Raw genomic sequence first — 20,462 nt, 5'->3', positions numbered from 1 at the left:
TATCCATCCATCTTTGAATTATCGCATGCTTGTCTCACCGAAATCATCCATATCAGTTGGATTTTTGCTTTCCTCTGTTTCTAACTGAATAAGAAAGCATAAGCAGATGTGAAGCCCCTTTTTTGCTGGACGCTGTATGAAATGCCAGGCAGTGCTTCCAGTCTAACTAGACAGGACAGGCAAAGGGGTGGGAGCAGAAACAAACTATAGAAAGAGAGGAAGAACCTGGATAACATATCGGTGAGGGATTTGAGGGAAGAGCTTTGGTCTTGGATTGCTGCTCTTAAATCAACACACGATACCTCCAGAAGAGCATGAACTTCAAGACGTCTTACTCATTTCTTGGCCTTTGAAGAAATCATGACAGCTGTGTGTCCTGCGCAAACACTCAGCACCAATGCCAGATATCACAAATCACTTGGAAATTTGAGGTTCCCTTAAATGATCCCTATCTCTTAGCTCTCTGCTCATGGACTAAAATTCCTTACATAGATTTCTCCCCAAAGCTTTCTTACGTCACCCCTTGTTTGGGTGTGATCCCTATCACCCAGGCTCACTCCGCAATGCCCCGTGTAGCTGATTGAAGATACAGAATCATGGCTTTTTCAGCATTAAAGCTTGACAGCTCAGCACGGCTTTTTCCGCCACCGCTGCCCCAGCCCTGCCAGCCCCCTCACTTGGGGCAGCCTGGCTGTTTGGGGCGGTCTGTGGAGCCTGGGGAGAAGGGGCAGAGCCCCACGCTGTTCTGGCAGGACAGCAGGGCACCCCCTCTCCCTAGCAGCACCTGGTGCTGGCTCCTGCTGCTCCCATTTGGAGGTGCCCAAATGTCACTCTTTGGGGAAAAAAAAATATTCCTGAATATTGCGGACGCATACCTCTTTCCAAAGGCAGTGGGGCTTGCCAGGGGAGCAGCGACTCTGGAGCTAAAGGCATGAGGATCAGCCTCTCCAAAACTGAGGTCACTTAGGAAAAATCATTGTCCAAAGCAGCAGCCAAAACCTATGCCCACCTTCTTCCAAGATCCAACTACTGCACTGCTCTTCTTACACTGCTCAGAGAGCACACCAAACCAGACTCTCCTGCAGTCTAGAAATATCAAAGCATCCTGTGGTTTTTAACAGCCACGGGCAGTTTGGTGCCTGGCTTACCTACAGCACAGTGGGAGAGGTTCAGTAAAGTACTTTCTGTGAAACACACTGGGGCAAACCCCGGCAAAATCTATAATTTTGGGGGAAAAAAAAAAAGACAGGAAGATTTCCTGGCACTTGAACATCTGCTTCAAGTATTTGAAAAACTACAGCCCAGTGTTAATTTAAACTTCCTTATAACCCAGTTCAACATTTGGAGTGCAAACACTGTTAATAGGATGGGAACTGGGGTGGTGGTGGTTTGCTTACTATATTGGGAAACAAAGCCAGAACAAAACTAGCTTGAGATAGAGTTTTTGTTTATACTGCTGACCCATCTGTCTTCATTAATGCACTATTTACAGGAAAAGTTTAAAAATTAGCTTCTGCTCCTTCTTCAATTGCAACAGCAACAAATAAAGGCTGAATGGTTCATTTGCCCTTGACTAAAAATGGAAATTCTTATCAGCACCCCTTGGAAGAAGAGGTTTATTATATGGAGTGTATTATTGTTGAATATGAGTGCTGGGACTAGGCATTTTTGGCCAGAGCTGTGTATTTCTAGCACAGGCAGCATCGGGAGTGAAGAGTGGTCAGCGAGGTGCCTACGCCACAGAAAGCCGAAACCAGCCACAAAACGTGACCCATGTCTTACTGTAAACTCCAGCTTGAAGTCTAAGGGAGAAAGAATGTGTTGGTTGGGTTTTTTCTCCTGTATTGACCCCCACAGGGTAATGGCGCAATTTCCCTGGGTGTGAAAAGGGACACGTTTGAGGCCAAAGCTTGACACGGTGTAGAAACCACGCAAGCTGTCTCTGCCACCGACGCCGGATAAGGAGAGGCAGTGCAGGGTGATACCCCTTTCTCTTACCTGCAAGTAAAGGGACAACACATGTGCGCTGGAATTTCTAGAGTTTAGATGCCTAAAAGGGAACAGATGAAAGCTGTCCCAAATGTGTCTGCCCTGAACGTCCTCCAGACAAAATGAGGCAGGTTTGTGACAACCTGTTATTAAGCCGGTTTAGGTGGCCAGATCTGGTCACACATTTAGCTGGCACAGCTGTAACCCAAAAAGGACCTGAGTTTATGGCCTAGTGCCCCTGGACATTTCCTAATGAAAACAGACTGTTAAACCTACTGCTGTGTGCATGAACTTCTTTAAAAGCATCTTCTCAGTAAGAAGAAAAAGCAAAGTTTTGCATTACAAGGCCACTGAAATAGAGACATCCATTAGAAAAACAAAGCCAGACTCTCTTTCTGTAAACCATAAAGCCAGTAAGCTCAAAAGGGCAGGCAGGTTTATCAGAGTTACCATCTCATTTCCACAGCCCACTACAGAACCCTGGGCACATTTGGGGAACAAATCTGGCTGCTAGGCATCTTGTCACGCTCTCCTTCACCCTTTCGTCCCTGCCCTGCTCTCTTTCACCCCTCTATCACTCTCCATCCGCTTTCGCTCAGGCGAGACACGCTTTTTGTCATGCCACGTCTCTGCAAGCCGTTCCCTGGGGAGCGGGACTCGAGGCACGTAGCGTGGCTGCCCCTGTCACAGCGGAGCGGCTTGCGGTGGAAATGCAAGGCTCTTGAAAGCAGTAGAAGGAGCAGCCGCTAGAATTACTGCTTCTTTTCCAAGATAAAACTGGAAGGAGAAGTCCACCTTTTGGTGCCCTTGTCAAGAAGATGAATAGTGGAAGGGGGTCCAGCTCTCCCTGCTGAGGTCTTGGTAACATCTCCTGCAGCAACCAAGTGCGTTTGCTTTCAGATGCAGGCTCGTAAATGCCAATTTACTCTACTGCCTCTCAAGTCACTTCAGATGTCAATAAGAGCAGAATTGGAGCTAGTGATTAGCTGGGAAAATTTCTGCTTCCAACCCCATCTCACTGCACGGCATTGCTGGCAAAACTCATTAGGATATGGCTGCATTATGCCAGCAAACTGAGTTACTTTTTAGAGCAGATAATGCCAGAAAATATAGAAGAGTGTTTGTAACATACGTACTGCAATATATCCAGCTGAGGGCAAATGAGCTTGCCCTGGAAGTAGGGAGTTTGCTGACTTGTTTTACGCTGTTGGATACGTGCCCAATGTGATTCTGTTCACAATGCAAATTGATCAAGCCCCTGCTCAGCATTTCAAGGGCTTAGCAGGACCTTTGATTGCATTTTTTATGTAAACAAAGGAAATATGAGGGATAAAAGCAATCGACATGGCTGCAATAAAGGAAATGATATGAGAGGAATGGATTTCCGTGACATAGAGCGGTGCTTCCTGAAAAGAGGGTGGGTTTTTTCGTAGCTCCAAATACTACATTTTTTCTGTGGTGGCCCAAGATATGGCCAACAAAGACAATACGCAGTATTTTATTTTAAATGGGCAGCTGCAGTACCATTAACTCAATATTAGCATAACTGTGTTTCACAGAAGCTGCTGCCTATCGTTATCTGCAGTGACTTTAGTATGAGGGGATGCTCGCTGCAGCACTAGAGCTCCCCAAACAATGTCCCCCCGCTCCGTGCGGCTGAGGCTGTCCAGGATGTGAGCTTCAGATGGTGTTGAAAAGATATGTGTCGAGTTAAGTGAGAAGGTTTAAATACAGGGTGGCCTCTGAAATCAAGTACAGTAGCTAACTAGCAACAACGGCTAAACAACAGTCCAACCTTCCATAGCACTCAGGTTTATGTTGCCTTTGCTGTAGCAACTCCTTATCTTTCCAGAGATTAGAGCATTTTAGATCAGTTGTTGTGAGATTTGGTGGAATCCATTTCCTGAGCTGTCACCGCTGGCTAATCAGGCAAAGTCGAAATGCAAAGCTTTGGGAGAGTGGGAAAGTAAAATCCGTTGCCCTACAATACTGAACGTGCTCCATTTGCTTTTATCATACCAGATTTTAGATGCCCGGCTCAGGGTACTGATACAGAGAAGCCTACAGCCTGGAACATAAGCCAGCTGAACTGTAAGCAGAGCAAACATCTTATTGTAGGAAAAATGAGCCCTTTCACCATTTCCACAAGTACTGGTAGCTGGCATAATTGTTCACCACTTATTGCTTACTGTGCTTGCTCTTCACCAGATCTGCACTATGAAATCCCAACCTGAATTCCCCCCTGGGTTAAACTGAGAGTGAGGATCCCCGGGAAACTGAGACCCACACAGATGGGAAACTAATGGGCTCATCCAGGCGTTGAAGCAGTTTATGTGATTTGATTTTGGCTTACAGTAGTTGGCTGCTGCTGACACAAACACAAAATAGCATGACACCATGCAAATACAACCTGCTATCCAAAATTGCACTTATAGCTTTCTACCAATTTTGAAGTCATTCTTGCAGGGAAAGCAGGGATGGACTCAACCACCATTTCTTTCCTTGCTGAACTCCCTCCTTTTCCTTTAGGATTTCTCTGTCGTTTCTCATTCCTTTGCACTCCTCTGCCAATCGGCAACTTACACCAGCTGCAAATTTGGCCCAATAATATTGATTGCACGTCTTGTGCTTCCTCTGTCCACCCTAATTAGTGCATTAGAGATAAGCAACATGCACTGAGCAGCGAGCTAATGGCAGAGGGAGCAGGCCACGCTTTGTGGGGCATGCGTCCTTCCTGACGGGGGCTGCCACACACGTTCCTCCATGACACTGTTCAGGGACTGCATGCAACACTAATGAGCTCCAGGACAGGCAAACAATTTAGACAAGGGCCTCAGTGAGCTCCCCAGAGTTGCATTAACCCCTGCACTTACTGCAAGAGAAAGGAGTAAGTTTTAAGACTAAACCAGACCCTGCTGCACTCTGCGGTCGGCATACACACGGGAGCGCAGCAGCCTTCGAGGGACTGGGTAGCCACTGGGAAACAGTGGTACCTCTGTGAACAAATGAACTACACCTCTGTATCCGCGCTCAGCTGTTCTTCTATCAGTAACCGTCCTGCTTTTGCATCATTCTCTCATTCTTGTGTCATTCTTCTCAGGGAAGAAACCAGTGTCCTCACCGCTGTTGTCAAAACTTCTGGCCCAGAATCTCTAGCCTAAAGTTAATAAACGGAAGGGTCATCTGGCAAGCCGGGCAATCTAGTTGTTATCACCAATATTTATAGCGAAGATCGGGATTCAGGACTCCCAGGTCTTCATCTGGATCTGTTTCATATGTGCTCTGCAAACATTTTCAAAGGCTTCATTACTTTTGTGTTGAGTTTTGGAGAGCAAAAATCTGTGACCTCGATGGCTTGACTTTCACAGGGATGGAAGACCTAATTAGTTTGCCTTGACTGGTGAGTGCTGAGCACTCTGCTGCAAACTCCTTTGCCTTGACTGGCCAAGGCACAGCAGGGCTTACGCTGCTGCAGGCTCACCTTCCTGGGCAATGGGCTCCTGGCTTGCTGGTATTGAAAGTAAAAGAGGATGGGGAGCTAAGACATGGGGCAGGTCAAGCAAAAAGCAGTCTAACTGTCTGAGCCCTACACCAGTGTCCTAAAAAGCCACTATAGACGCAAATCACATTAAAGCTCCATCTCCACATTGTGGTGGCATGCCAGGGTGCTTGGCTGGTTTTCCTGCATGTGGTTTCTTAACAGCCTTACAAAATGGAAGAAGGACTCTGCTACAATTTTATTTTTAAAAGCCATCCGGCTTGCCATTATCAGTGAGGCTTTATATTTGACTGAGCAGAAGCGGGTCAGAGTGGATGACAGCAATTTAATCTGCTGTTGCTTTTCCATAACTTCTTGTGCTATCCTTGACCCTAAGCCAATGCCCTTCCACTGCCAGCTAGGGGAAAGATCCAGTCTCTTGGAGCTAATGAGCTTCTAAACCTGTATCCCAGGTCTTCTGCAAACTGTAAATGTGATTCATCCCCATTTCAGACTTCTTTACACAGCCTTCTTTACACTGGACTGGAGGAAGGTAGCGAGGGAGTGGGATGTCCCAATTCCCCCAGTGGAAACATCCCTTCCCAGGGTGTGACAACACTCCAGTTTCCAGCGGACATTTGACCTCTCAGTCCCCGCTGCTGCCTGTAGCTGTTGTGTTGGGAACAACTGTCCTTTTGGGGTGCTTGGTGACTTCCTGACTCCTGGATTGGGGTTTCCATAGACTTCAGCACTTAACATGAGCATCGGACCTTTAGTGGCATCAGAAAGGCGTACGCGTACAAAGGGAACACTTGGCAGCATTAGAAAATCCATCCTCTGAGCCCCAGGAAGGGACACGCAGGGTAAAGGTGTCAAGGAGAAGACTCAAAGCTGCTCTGGCCCTAGCGATCGAGCGTGGACCTCATCCAGAGCATGTGGAGCGCAAGGGGAGCCGCTACAGCTGGATGGCAGCCTATGCTGGTCCTTATTGGGGAGCTCAGGAAGGAAACAAGGCAACGCTGCCAGGGAAAGGAAAAATTTACCTCTCACATGCTCAGAAAGCAGTTGCCAAGCTGATGCTTATCCTTATTTCTTTAATAAGAGGTCAAAGCCTGGTTTTAAAATGCGCTCACTTGGAAATAGCTCCCTGGATGCAGCAAACAGCATTTTGGCCAGCTGATGAGATTAAAGGAACGTTCCCCTGTTCCCAGTTCCTGTTATCGGTACATTGTGTTAAGAGGGCCGAAATATCACATCGTGTTTTTACACGTGATAAAGCAAATTTTCACAAGCCACACCAGTGGCCGCTGACGGCGCTGGAAGTGTCGTTCCCCCCGCCGCGCAGGGCTCACCAGGGTCGGCTGGGCATGGGGGAACAGCGGGACCTTCCGGACAGGGTTATACATGAAAAGTGAATGGCTTTATTGGAAGCTTCCTTACGTGATGGACTCAAGGGGTAAACAGGATGTTTCCTTCTCGCTGAGCTCTCTGCTTGTTGGATTTTTCAGCTTGGTAAATTCTCTGGTGTTTGCTAAAGGTTGAGCACACCCTGGAGTCTTGCAGTGGCAGCACCACTGAGGTCTCTCTGCTGTGCCCCACAGCCTTACAGTTAGAAAAATTGCACCCAAATTCATATCACTCGCTTTCTGTATTTGGCTGAACTTAGAAGCCTTATTTCTTTAGACACCAGGTTCCCAATTAACTGCTGAGCACTTCTGTTTATGGGAATTACCTACTGAGAAAATTCTTGTACAGGAGAAGAGCTAGAGGGGTGAACTATTCTCGGTGGAGACCGTGCATGCGGGGAGCTGTTGGCAATGGGAATTGTCCAAGGAAGTAGTTGTACCCGCTGCAGCCTCTGCGTAGTAATCCCCATGCGTGCTCAGGGCATTTACCTGCTTGAATAACTCGCAATTCCTAAACTTGTGGGGTATTTTGTGCTGGAATAGACGAGCCTTTTCTCCAAAGGAGTGCTTATTCAAGCAACTCCTGTCCCTGCTACCCTGGCTGCTCTCTCCTGCCCCCATGCTGGCCCTTGCTTTATCAGGATGCTCCTTTTTTCCCAGGTTATTTTTCCTCCAGGCCAGTTTGACAGTCTGGCTTCGTAACATCCCTGTGCTGCAGCAAGGTGGCAGGAAAACACAGAGAAAGCGAGACAGTGGGACTGCTTCCAGGGAGGGTTTGGCTGGAAGGCTGAGGACTTTTTTTTTCTCCCCACCTTGGTGAACAGTTATTCATACACGGTCTCAATTTGGCAGCCTTTTCTTCTTAAAAGCAGCCTGTTTGGGGGGTATCTTTCAGCTCTCATGTAAAAAAAGGACAGATTGCATTACTCTCTCATTCCTGGGGAGAACAACATGTTCTCGCTGCTTTTCTTTCGTCTGCATGAGCCATCCTAAATAATAGCTGGACTCTTTTCCCGCACGTCCATCTCGCCTCCCACAGCAACTTGCTATTTTATGCAGTAGCCAAACTAAAAAAGGAAAGTTACTATCATGCCAAAAATGCAACTTTGATAAAATATGAGGGGATAAGTCAGCCTAAATATGACTGGCTTGGGATCCAAAGAGAATAATGTGGGAAGGAGAATTTTACTTTCTTGCCTCTCACGCCTACCAAACGCCTGGATACAATGAAGTGAATTCCTAAATGAATGCATTAAATACCTAAGAAAAGCAAAACAGATTTTTTGCTCTAATGCAAAGAATGCTAGACGGTGAGGGCAGGACTGAAATTATATCCTAAAAGATGTCATATTTTCACCCTATAATGCATGGTTTAACAGTTTTAGATGCGTTCAGACCTGTGCTTTTAATTGCTCTAATTTGGAAAGCCATATCACACTTAAAAGGAGAGGAAAACCCTCAGTATGTTTTGTGGGTTATCCTACACACTCTTCCATCGCCTCGAAGGGGATGTTCTCGTGTCCTCTGGCTGTCCAGTGTGAGTGTTAAGGGATGTGAAAAACTGCCTTTTGGGCAGTTCCCAAGCCTACAGTGCCCAGGAGAGGGTTGAAAAGGATCTTTCTACAGGGTTTATTCTTTACTCTCTATGATAGACAGTCTGTTGTACTTTTATACGATAGTAGTAGTTTCACACTTTCTAGGATATCCAGAATCAACGCTTAAAGCCTTCCGAACTGAAAAGCAGCCACCAGACATCCTTCCATGAGTTTGTAATGCCCCTTGCCGCACAGAGGAGCAGCACCCCCTGCTTCAGGAACAGGAAACTCTCTCTGCTACTCCTTCCCCAAAAAGCTTCATGGCTTGGCTGCAAAAAGAGAGGGAGGAAGGAAATTTAGGTCGTGCATCGGTCAGTTCTTGGAGTTCTCATGTTCTGGTGTCTCCAACAGAAGATCTGAAAGTGCATTAAATCCAGAGTAGGATTTGGGCATTGCCAGCAATTAGGTGCGGCTCTGCACGTTGCGTGGCTGAGCTGAGAGGATATACCCTCGGGGCTGAAAAGGATGCAAGGTTTCCACACGTCTGGGCAGATCCATGCTTTTCTGTGTCTGGAAAATGTTCACTTTTAAAAAAAGGAAAACCCTCCTTATCTTACAGTGCCCAACAGCAATACCAGCTCATAAGATGCCCATGTCACTCCCTGAGCCTGTTCACTCCCCCCATGCACTTAAAAATTTCCAGCCCACCTGACCTCTATTGGAAAGTCTTATCTTTTAAATATGACCACTGTAAACACTCCAAATTTTAATGGGCAGAATATCTTCAAAGAAGTTACTCTGATCTTCAGAAACTGTCATGGTTTGATAGAGGTCGTTTTGCCTATCTCCAGCGGAAGTGGAGGAATGCACAGTTTATACTAAAATAACGTGCACTTGTCCTCATCGCGGAGACTTCTGAGCCTCAGCCAAGCCTTTTCACGTCATTACAGTCTACTGTGGGCTGTGAAGAAATTATTTGCCTCTTCACACTTTTGATCTTTGCAGAAAGGAGTGCGTGGCATTTCCAGCCCAGATGTTCACGATGTTTCTCCTAGGCCCGATGGAGAAATTTCTCCCTAAACGACTCCTGAGCCTCATGCCCAGATTAGTAACGAGTTCCTTGTAAAGGTAAAAAGTTAAATAAACACTGAAGCAGCTCTGTCAAGGTCATCTGAAATCACAGAAAAGAATTGTGAATGGGAACAGCTGCTATGAAATGATGGCAGGCAAAACACATATTGTGGGCACTTTGGAAACGTCTTGATTTGAGTGTTGGGAAGATGTGGGTCCTGTAGATGCATGGTGGGAACTTTGACTTGCAGCACCAATGGTGTTAATGGTGCTTGAAAGAGACTTTGGAGACAAGAAATGTGTCGTCTCAGGATGCCCTAGTGTTTGGGACACGCAGGTGATGGGGAAGGTGAGGTTTGGATAGCTCAGCTTTGAAGGTGTCTAAGCCTGATGGAGGCCACACTGTCCTCCTTGGAGGTCTTCTCTGTGATGCCAACCCGTCTGCAAAGCTGTGGGCTGTGGAGCTCTGCACCAGGAGTTCCAGCCCCACTGATCCAATCCAAAGGGGTTATGTGAGCCTCACTGAGATTTTAAATTACCAAATTTCAGGTTTGAAACATTTTAGTCAGATTTGATCATTGCAAGAGCAGAGGACCTCGGCTGTGGGTCCCCTGGAAGGCACTGTGGTTTTGCAGCAGCCCCATGCAGTAACCCCACACAGGTCTCCAGAAAAAAATAATTCCCTGGTGTGGAGGTTTGTGGGCAGGACAGTGAGGAGCTGTGTATCTCTGGGGATGCTACGGAAACGAAAACCACCTGCAGTCAGAGTCTATAGGGCCAATGAGCTATTTATGGATCAGATTCTTAACTGCAGCTCAACTTTCACAAACCTCTCTTTACCCGTACTTTATATCCACAGCTGAGCGAAAGGGGATTCAATACACCAAATTGAATCCAAGTTTGAGACTAAGGAGTCTGGTATCAGCTTTAGGGCTAGACAAGTCCTCCCCCAGCAAGGCTGATAGCAGCAAATGCTGTATACCCAATAGGTTTTATTCTCCAATAACATTTTCCTGCTCCCATCTCCCCCTTTTTTACATAGTTTCCTCGGTGTCCCATTCTCTCACCGGTTCATTTTTCTTCACAGGCTCTGCCAAGCAGGTCTGCAGCCTGTCTCGAGCTGAACATTTGTATCACCAAAGCCAAGTCCTCAGCAGCAGTCCAGTGTTGTTGCATTAACTTCACCATGCTTGGCACAGAGGTCCTAGACATCTTGCTTGAAAACCCCTGCAGTTCTCGGTGGTTTTCCATTTTCTGTTCCCATGAAGGCTGTAGGCTGGGCTGAGCGTGTGTGGTGTTGTTTCCCCTTCTCAACGTAAATGAGGAGTGCAAGGTTTTCTTGCAGAGTCCTGTTATTTTCTTTCCTACACCAAAAACTTCAGCAGCATCGTGGTACTGCTGGAAGGGCGACTTGCTGGCAGGTGGTGGGAAAACAAGCAGACAAGTTTACAAATAGACATGCTGGTGCCATGAGACCTTCACGTCCAGTTAGTCCTTACGCTGATGGCAGTGTAAGTATCGTTGTTGGGGTGTAAACCCAGGCTTCCACCAAGGTGGCTGAGGAAATCCTGTTCTACACTGACAAAATGATGAAAACCAAAAGCAAAGGCGGTAAACAAGTCCAGATCTGTTGTTCTTTGAAAACTGTCCATCAGGGAAAATGCAGAAGCCCAATTTTCTGTACAGGGTAAAGCTGCTGACAAACTGCCTCTGCACAAAGAGCTCCCTGTATGGGTGCGTGAAAGCGCTCTCCAAAGCCTCAGCAGCAGCTGTGCTGGATTTATATACACATGGCTATAAGGAACAGTGATTTAAAATAACTGAACAGCCTCTTAACCAAAGAGGTTTTTATGATACTGTGATTTTACGCCTGGAGCCTTGATATCGATGGGTCTGGCGCAGCACACAGCGCATGATGCTGTTTGACACCTCTTCTCAGTGGACCCAACGGTCTGTCTGGGCCTCTCTTGCTCTATAAGAGCAATAATCAACTGTGTGTGTTAATATGATCGTCTCAGCCATGGCGCTGACAGCATTTGCAGCCCACCATCCAGGCACACTGCGTGGCAGGCTGTGCCATCCCAGGCCTCAGGGAGTTTCTGTCTCCCCAGACCCAGGATTTAAGGACTTTTTGTTCTACTCGGAAGCACTGTGGGTATCTCCAGCAAGGAGCCAGCTGGCTGGCAGGAGGGATGCTTGCTGGTTTATTTTGTGTCCTTAACCTGAACTCCTGAGTGCAAGATATTCTGATTGAGCAGCAAGAGGTATTGGCCTGTTCGACAGGTAACTTGAGCAGCTGAAAGAGGAGTTGAAAAAAACACCCAAAAAAAAGCTAAAGAATATTTTTGAAATTTCCTGTTTCAGAGCATAAACCAGCCTCTAACTTCTGGGCTCCTTCCTCCGAACTAGCCCGCGGTCAGCAGCAGAACACCGGGCGATGCAAGTCCCTGGCTCTGAACCTGCTTGGCAATTCCTGTGGATACATGCAGCTGCATTTTATGTCTGTGCACAGCTGGGTGTCTTCTCCTAGTTGGTTTTGGCATCAGTTTTGCTCGTGGATTTAGCTAAGTTTTTTATTTCCTCCTCAAGCATCTTGTTTTTCTTCTCCATGTCCTCCCGTAAGCGCTCCATGTTCATCAGCTTCACCTCCAGTTCCTCAGACTTCTTCTTCTCCTTCTCAATGTCCTGATTTAGCCTCACCACTTTGGCCCAGACCTCATAGTTTTCCTTCTCGAGACTGCAAAGAGAAATGGAGCGTGAAAGGATTGGATCGGAAGCGTGCTGGGAAGTCATCATTTGGCTCTTAAGGACTCTGCCCTCTGCGTCATTAAGCAATAAAATGAGCCAGAGGCTCTGTCCTGATCCCCTGACCCTCAATGGCCACATAACACGATGCAATGAATCAATACACACGATATATAATAATATGATAACAATATGTGAAGCTATAGTAACACTGATGGTTGCCACTCATAATGTTAGTTAATAGATAATTAGTTCGTTAATGTTAGTAATGTTAGTTAATGCTAATACTGAATTCTGGATAGTATAATAGTACAATATTGTAGTAATATCAAGACTTATGACAGTGTGATTATTGCAGAACCATTATAGTTAATACTCTATAGTCCTTATTACAATGATGTAATAAGGACTATAGAGTATTAATATTGCAGTAATATAACATTGGTAACTATGTCAGGAGAGTACAGCACATGAGCATTGACTTTTAGATAGCCTACTATAATACTATAGTTTATCGTTAGTCATTATGATTATACACTCTATAGTATAACTGGTAAAAAAATCTGTGCAATACTGGTGTTGTAATAACATGATCTGAAGCCTTCATACGCTCCAGAAAGCAGCACTCTGCAGTGTGTTACCTTTTAATTTGTTCCTCGTAGTCATTTTTCTGTGCCTCCATTGCTTTTTCCAGCTTCAAGATCACGTTTTGCAAGAACTCCCTGCTCTCCTGATCAGGCGTGGAGACCTCGGCAGGGCTGCTGATGGGGCTGGCCGTTTCCTTTGGCTGATGGCTGGGGCTGTGGCAGGGTAGAAATTCCTTATCAGAGCCGCTGCTGGAAGGGCTGGGGCTGGAGCCGCTGCCTTCCCCACTTTCCGCCTGGGAGGTAGGAACATTATCGTAGGTCGAAGCCCGGTGAAGGTCGAGCAGCTTAAAGAGATCATGAGACAACGTTCTCTTATGTCCCTCGGGGGCCGCGGAGCGCATGCTGCTCCCGGGGGAGCTTCTCCAAAAATCACTGGCAAATATGTCATTTTTGTCATTGCTGCCTTTCTCCCCCAGAGAAGCAGCTGTCAGGAAAGACTTCCTGTTAGGTAAAGTCTGAGTTCTTTTCCTTGATTGCATTTTCCACATTCCCAGTGTATCTTTGGACCCATTATCTTCTCTGGCTGCACTTGAGCTCGCAGCTGGTCCGGGGGCACTGCTGGAATTCAGGTCATCTCTCTGTAAGATAGACCCGTGGCATTAGGACAGGCTCGTGCTGCTTTGCGAGCAGAGACAGGTCGCAGCGACTGCTGTGACTGTGTTACTTACAAAAGGCACATTTTAACATGCTAACAGGAATGGCCACAAGTTTTCCATTAGAAAGAACTTTTTGCAGAGATTCTTCCCTTCTGAGAAAAGTCTTTAATCCTCAATGTTTTCATTTCACCAGCATGAACTGCCTTTTAGCTAAAAAACTTCAGGAGTTTTCATTTTTCCCAGAATAGTAGATTTTCCACAGGAAAGTGGAAAGTTTATCTACATCATTTTCCTGATGTAGATATTCCAGAGATGACAGTTACATCTCTTTACCCTATAAATAGCAAGTGCTCTTAGTGGCTCGCTGACCTGTTAAATCCCATAATAATTAATCACATATTTATTAAATGCACGTTTTATTATTTCTCTGAGGATCTAGCGTTACCATTGGCCTTTGGATCACGCTCTCCGCCCTGGGCACGGCAGGGTCTTCTGCAGTGTCCCAGCCCACGGAGCTGCGCGGGATGGGGGCTTTCTTGTCATTTTTGTGGGCAGGTGGGGAAGGCGGCACATCCTTGGATGGGGGAAAGAGGTCTGCGTGGTCACTTATCAGCACAGTCATCACTTTCTGGATTTGTGGTGTGCCTGGAAGAAATTAGAGATCTGTCAGTGGCAACTCCAATGCAACGGGCTTTCATCCACCCACACTTGCATTTTCTGGTTGGTCTTTCTGGTGTCCAAAATAGAGATGCACATAGAAATGCTGGTGAGACAAGGACCACGATCATAAAACCAAATAAAGGAAGGGATTGTTATATCACCCCAGAATAGCAGGAGTAGACTATGGAGCAATGAAAACAGGAGTCTGCTCAGCTGCACCAAGCCACAAATTGTGCTGCTTTGGCTCGACAAGCAAACTCCAGGTATCAGTTATACGAACAGGCATATGAATATCTGGACCATTTACATGTGATGTCTGTAGAGCAGAGCAGACTTTGGCCTTAAAATATTTCTTGTATTAGTTCTGCTGCATCTGTCCTTGCCCACGGGATTACAGATTGGCTCAGCTAAACAGTAATTTCTTTGAGTTTCCTTTGTTTCTCTAAAAAGAATTTTACACCTTCCTGCTCAAAGCAAAAGAAAGATGACGTCACCAAATTCCTGAATTGTTTGAAATCTACAGAAGGAACATACAGTGCTCCTAATGGGGTTTTGTCACTATAAACACACTTACAGCCTAACTAACATGTGGCTTTACTCTACTCTGCTGTACTTACTGTGCCCAGGCATGTGTCTGGCTTATATCCATGGGTCTACTGTAGAAAATTTTTAATTTCAAGATTGTGGATGCAACTGAGTATTTCAGCATATCAGGTGCTCCAATGCCAATTATTCCAGGAGTCCCTTTTACCTCTCATAATAATTGCAGGATCCTCTATCTTGGGTCTGATGAGGTTCACTCCAATCACTGTTGCCAGGTTATCCACACTCATCTTGTTGATGCTAGAGTTCAATTGTATTTCGTGTAGAAACCTGCCAGAATCCAAGGGCAAATATTTCAAGTCAGAGAAAGAAGACTGCAAAAAGCCTTACACACCCACTGGAATAAAATCCTGATTAATCCATCCAGCTCTTCCTCTAAATACCAAGGACAGAAACATATAGTTGCCTTATAACTGCGAACTGGAGTTATAAAAAACTGGAGTCTTATTGGTGTCAGTAGAAAAACCACCATGTGATGAGCTGCTCAACCAAAAAAAAAAAAAAAATCAAAAAGGAAGGGCAAAAACCCATCTAATATTTAATAACCAGAGGAAAATCACCCAGGCTGTGTGAAACCCAACAGTTTTGTTGCACGAAGCTTTTTCTGGAAAAACTACACTTGATTTTAATTCTCAGGGATTCATAAGTGAGTTTTAGGGTAGGCACTTATGCTCAGACGTTGTCAAGGTGTTTATCCCCATGGCTGAAATTCTGCCTTTACAAAAGTCAGGATCTGGTGCCTTGGGAGGGAACCAAAATACGGCTTAAGAGGGCTCTCTCTAGAGGAGTCAGCCTTAGCCTTTGGGACGTTTTTTCTGCTCACCTACACCAAATCTGAGCTGTTCATACCTTGTGCAGCGAACTGACCTGCAGATATAGCTGAGGAGGTTGTAGTTGTCTCTGGGAAGGAGGGACAGTTGCTTCAGGAGTTCCTGATGGCCCTAAATGCAAGTTGAGAAATACCTCTATGAAGATTCACAGATGTATACAGACTCAAGAGTGCCTCTTGGTCGCTCCATCCACCCCTGTATGGTCTCACCTCTTGTCATTTGCTCATCTTGAAGATTACATTTCTCCAGCAGACCAAGCATGGACAGGAAGTTTTTGTACAGTGCTCAGCAAGAAGAGGCAGCCCGGTGCCCAGCACTGCCACCGCAGCACAGAGCAGGGTCCTCTCCGCCCAGCACGTGTGTGATGAGCTCTTCGGAAAGAGCTGCTCGTGCCTAAACGCCTTCCATTTCTTGAATATCAACATTTAGGGCATTTTTAACCCCAAAGATCCTGAAGTGAAACAACCTACAAGAAGCATTTGCCTCTGAAATATTGGGCTGAACACTGCAGTTCACAGAGCTCATACTACTGAGGATATCTGCCTTATTTTTCTGTGTGTAGGAGCAGCCTCTATGAGTGGGGTTTTTTTGCAGTGGGGGAGCTTCTTTTCCACCAAAATACATAGTTAGGAAAAGACAGATCCCATCTGTTTCTCACTTCTCCCTCTCCCAAATCCCCACTTCCTTCCTTGCTCTCAGCCAGAGCCCTTCGCCAGCTCTGCTCTCAGCTCGGGCTGGTGGAGGCTGCAGGAGGTTGTGTTTCCTTCCTCTCTTGGTTTTCACACTTGCTGTTTGCTGCAAGGGCTCAACGAAAAGAGGTGCTGAGCAGCTCTTAGATCTGCTCCAGAAATTTAAGCTTTAAAATTGGTAAAGTCCTGTTGTCAAGATGGGAAGCCCTACTGGCTTTGGGAGATTTTTCTCTTTTTAATTTTTTTCTTCTTTCCCCTCCCCCCAGATTTCAAAGCTCAGTAATTACTCAGCTTGTAATGCACAGCTACGTATGCACCCGGCATCTCCAGCTCGCAAAGCCCTGGCACTGAAACACAGCTAATTTTAAGGCCAGAAGGAGAGAAATGAATGCATCTCTACCTTTCTCTCATCCGCATCCAGCGCCTGACCGCACAGCAGAAAATCCTCGTACTGCATCCAGGGTACCACTGGCTCGGGGAGCTCCCGCAGGTAGAGTTTGAACAGAGAGGCCACAGTGTGCACATCCGTATCCCTACAACGCGCAAAGAGGCACTCACGTGAAACTCACACCCAGCTGGTGAGCAAACCCTACCCCGCTCCGGGGCCATGAAGTTATATTTATGCTCTGTGTATAGATGCAGGAGACAGAAAGAGATAAATAGGGAGTCCAAACCAAGCTGGGGGGACTCCATAGGGCACCCCAAGCCGGGGAACGGCCCCAGCTGGCAGGAAAATAAATGCTTGGCGGAGATTTTCCCTCTGTTGAGCTGGCAGGTCCCCCGTGTTCCTACCCGGGCTGAGCCTTCCGAGCCTGCGTTTGACTCATGAGGGTTTGCATGCAAATATTGTCTGGTGTTCACATGTTTGGCACGCACTCCCCACTCTGTGCGGAGCTGGCGAAGCTTGTCTGGGGTTTTTAAGATTAACAGCAATTACTGAAGATGTTCTGCCGGGACAGATGTTTGCAGCTTTGCATACCATATAGTTTACATTATGTCAAAAGGACACTGTCAAGATCGTAAGCCTCTAATTTGACCTACCTTGAAGTTGCTAAACTGTTATAAACTTCTAGCAGAAATCCCCCAGGTCATTTATTTTTAGGATTGGTTGGGGTTTTTAGAATTGTATTATTTTTAACAAACGCACATAACCATAGAGGAATTTTTTCAGAGCTGTATTTTTGTAGGGCCTATCAATACACACCATGAGGCATCTTGGATGCCTGGGCTGCAATGGCAGCTTTCTAACGCTCCCCACTCAGTCCTGCCAAGCTTCTGCACGCAAGTGTGCCTGTGCAAACCCAAACAGGCTGCAAAGATGGCACTGAAGGTCGAGCCAGCATCTTGTAGCATTCAGGTCACTGGAAACCCCACTATTTGCCTTCCTCCTCGCTAAGAAAATCTTTTGGTTGAAGTGCATGGGGGTTGCAGTCACCCTGAGCTCTCCGCAGCAGTGCTCGTACCAAACCCTTCAGCACAGGGTTAACATCGCAGGGTGCTGGGAAAAGGGCCAAACTCCCTCCCCATGCCCCACTGCAAAATACACTTCTGAAAATAAAAACAAGAAAGAAAAAAAGGCTTCACCTTCCTATGACCCCCATACAGGTTGCAACAGGAAAGCTCTCAGCAGGACTCTGGCACCCAGAAAGCAAGAAATATTCAGCTGCAAAACCAACAGCCGTGATGGTTACGCTTCCAGAGCAGCCGTGGCTCTACCTTGCACCTTGGTATTATTTAGGTAAAAACGCTGTGGTTTTTTCCTAACAAAGCTGCGTAAAGCTAGGTAAAAATAAGAAAAGTTTTGTGGTTAGGATCAGGCCTGCAAATACCGAGATGAGGCCTCTGCACTCTGCTTAGGCAAACTGTTTTGCACAAAAGTCCAGGGCAGCTCCTGGTGTTACGTGCTCCCCTCCCACAAGCACCCCAGATTTGGCTGGTGGCTCATGGAGCTCAGGTGATGCCATATGGGGCAGCTCCCTGGGTCTGCAGAGATGGAGCATCACCACGACCAGTATCGAGCACCTTCATACGTATGCAGCAGCCTGGGCACTCCTTGTCTCCATTATGGTGGACAGGGCAGGGATTAAACCAAAAAGCCTCGCTCTAGGTGCCGTGGAAAGGCGGGACCCGCTTTCCTTTATCCCAGCACAGGGGTCATTGCTTTCACCAGGGCAAACTGTCGCGTAAAGCCCCAGGGCAGCCTGCACGAGTGAGCAGGAGATACTGGGCAATGCTTTATGCAACCGGGGCCAAAAGCAAGGGGTTAAATCTGACTTGGGGATGGGGAGAGGTGGGAAACCTCTTTATAGAGATAGTGAGGTGCCTGCAGGGGCAGCTGGTCTGTGAGCTGTCACGGGAGGACTTGATAAAGAGATGCACCAGGGGTTTTACCTTTTTTCTCCCATTTTGCATAGGGCATGGCAGAGGTAGCAGTAGCAAATGTCTCTCTCCAAAGCCTCTCTGAGACCTACAGGTGGCTCTCTCGGCTCTAGGGAGTTTGCCATTTCCTCTTATTCCTGCAGAGGAAGGGGGTCAGGAGGACACAGCCTTGCAGCAGCCAAAATCTCTCTCTCATTGCTATATGGTGTTGTAAGGAAAAGCAACAGGAGGAAAATATCCTGGCTGTGGGCTGGCAGGGAAAGAAATAACTTCTACTGTGTGCATTAGGGTGTTCTCAGAGCTTATTTGTGACCCTCTACTTGCTCTCCTTTCTCTAAACCTCTACCCTTGGCTGATGGGCCGTGCAGGCTCTTCCCTTTGCCTCCTTCCTTGGCAGCTCCTGTGCGGGACTAATCTCTGCGTGGGGCCAGGATTTTCCTAAATGCTTTCCTTTATTTCCATGAATCTCATCTCAGCAACCTCTGATTCTGTTTTTGCCTCCATTTGGGTTTTCTGCTCTCTCCTTTTTAAACCCTTTTGGGGGTTTAAAAGTGCAGGGCACTGCTGTGGTCTCTGGGGCGTTAGACAGGCTGCTTTTCCCCAGATTTTGGGGTGTATGAATGAGACATAGTTGAGTAGGAGAGGGGCAATCCGGCATTACCTGTCAAATGATGGCCTTTCTCCAGCATCGAACGCATCCCTGAGCTGTTTCACCAGGTTGTCTTGGCCAGGGAGGCGGAAGATGCCCTCCTCGCTCACACCGTGCTCCCGGATGAACTCGGCACACTTCTGCACCAGGATGGGCACCTGGTGCTGCCCAAATTTCTGCTCATAGGCCATGGTCTCCGCCAAGCGCTGGCCAAACACCGCTAAGGAAAGGACAGAGAGGTTAGAGGACCCCAAAATCTTTGCTAAAGACACAATGCCTGCCAAAGTGCATCAGGTGCAAATGTGGCAGCAGTACCTGCTGCATAGGAGCTACAAGAAGTCTGCAAACTGGGAGAAAGCAGAACTTCTTGCAAAGAAATAATAGTAAGATGGGACCTTGTTCCTCCTCCAAATAATTAACGGTTCTCAAAATTATTAAAACCAAACAGTGAACTTTGTTTTTTGCCATGCCGCTTGCCTGCCCTGCTCCAAGGTGCTGATGCAGAGACAGGAACAGCAAAAAGGCTGATGTGAGGGCACAGGGAGAGAAGACAAGCTCATCAGACAAACCTGAAGGATACAGAAAGCACAGGAGACCACCAAGAAATAAGTAAAGCAGCCTTGCAGAGATTTGAGGCTGGAAGTCTTACTGATTTAGTTGCTTTTCTCTCCCCTCCCCTCTCCTCTCACCCTCCAGAAACTCCCCTGTGCAAAAAGAAGCAATATTTTGCACCGAGCGGTACCTTTGCTTCGGAGCAATGGCTTTTTCCTCCTGAACTCGCAGCAAAAGAAGACCTCAAAGGTGGGAAGGCAGCAGCCTGCATCCCAGCTCTTCCTCCTCGAAGCCTGGGGCATGGTAAGAGCAGACAAATCCCAACTCAAACTGGCTCTGGGATATTAATGGCAAAGGGTCTTATGGTCCTCTACCATATTTTTGCCCTGGTAATACCTGCGATGTGTTCACCTCGTGCTCTGAAGGCTGAAATAATTCCTGTGCATCTTCCAGACCAGGAAAATGCAAGTAAACACTCTCATCTGGAACCACAGGGCTTGTCGGCACCTGCCTGATCATAGGGGTTTTTCATTTATGACTCACACTTTTAAATAATGAATATAAGCCTGTCATTGTGCACAGTAAAAGCAAATAGCTCCCCCCCCCCCCCCCCCCCTCCTGTGCGAGACTAAA

At 46.8% G+C, this 20,462-nt stretch overlaps 1 protein-coding gene across 1 annotated transcript in view; it reads right to left on the bottom strand.

The window, feature by feature from the left end:
* Positions 1-12,005: 12,005 nt before the first annotated feature.
* ARHGAP25 (Rho GTPase activating protein 25) overlaps positions 12,006-20,462 on the bottom strand; it is an 18,704-nt gene continuing 10,247 nt past the window's right edge. Inside the window, exons 5-11 of the mRNA XM_009880095.1 lie at positions 19,290-19,497; positions 16,650-16,782; positions 15,598-15,671; positions 14,879-15,000; positions 13,913-14,112; positions 12,866-13,449; positions 12,006-12,216 (exon numbers count right to left, since the gene is read on the bottom strand). Of these exons, the coding sequence (XP_009878397.1) occupies positions 12,006-12,216; positions 12,866-13,449; positions 13,913-14,112; positions 14,879-15,000; positions 15,598-15,671; positions 16,650-16,782; positions 19,290-19,497 (1,532 nt within the window). The remainder of the gene's footprint in view (positions 12,217-12,865; positions 13,450-13,912; positions 14,113-14,878; positions 15,001-15,597; positions 15,672-16,649; positions 16,783-19,289; positions 19,498-20,462) is intronic.

The sequence above is a fragment of the Charadrius vociferus genome, unplaced genomic scaffold, assembly GCF_000708025.1.
Source record: "Charadrius vociferus isolate BGI_N301 unplaced genomic scaffold, ASM70802v2 scaffold1442, whole genome shotgun sequence".
NCBI classification, from domain to species: domain Eukaryota; kingdom Metazoa; phylum Chordata; class Aves; order Charadriiformes; family Charadriidae; genus Charadrius; species Charadrius vociferus.
Note: the sequence above shows the minus strand (reverse complement) of the source record. Positions and strands in the feature narration are given on the sequence as shown.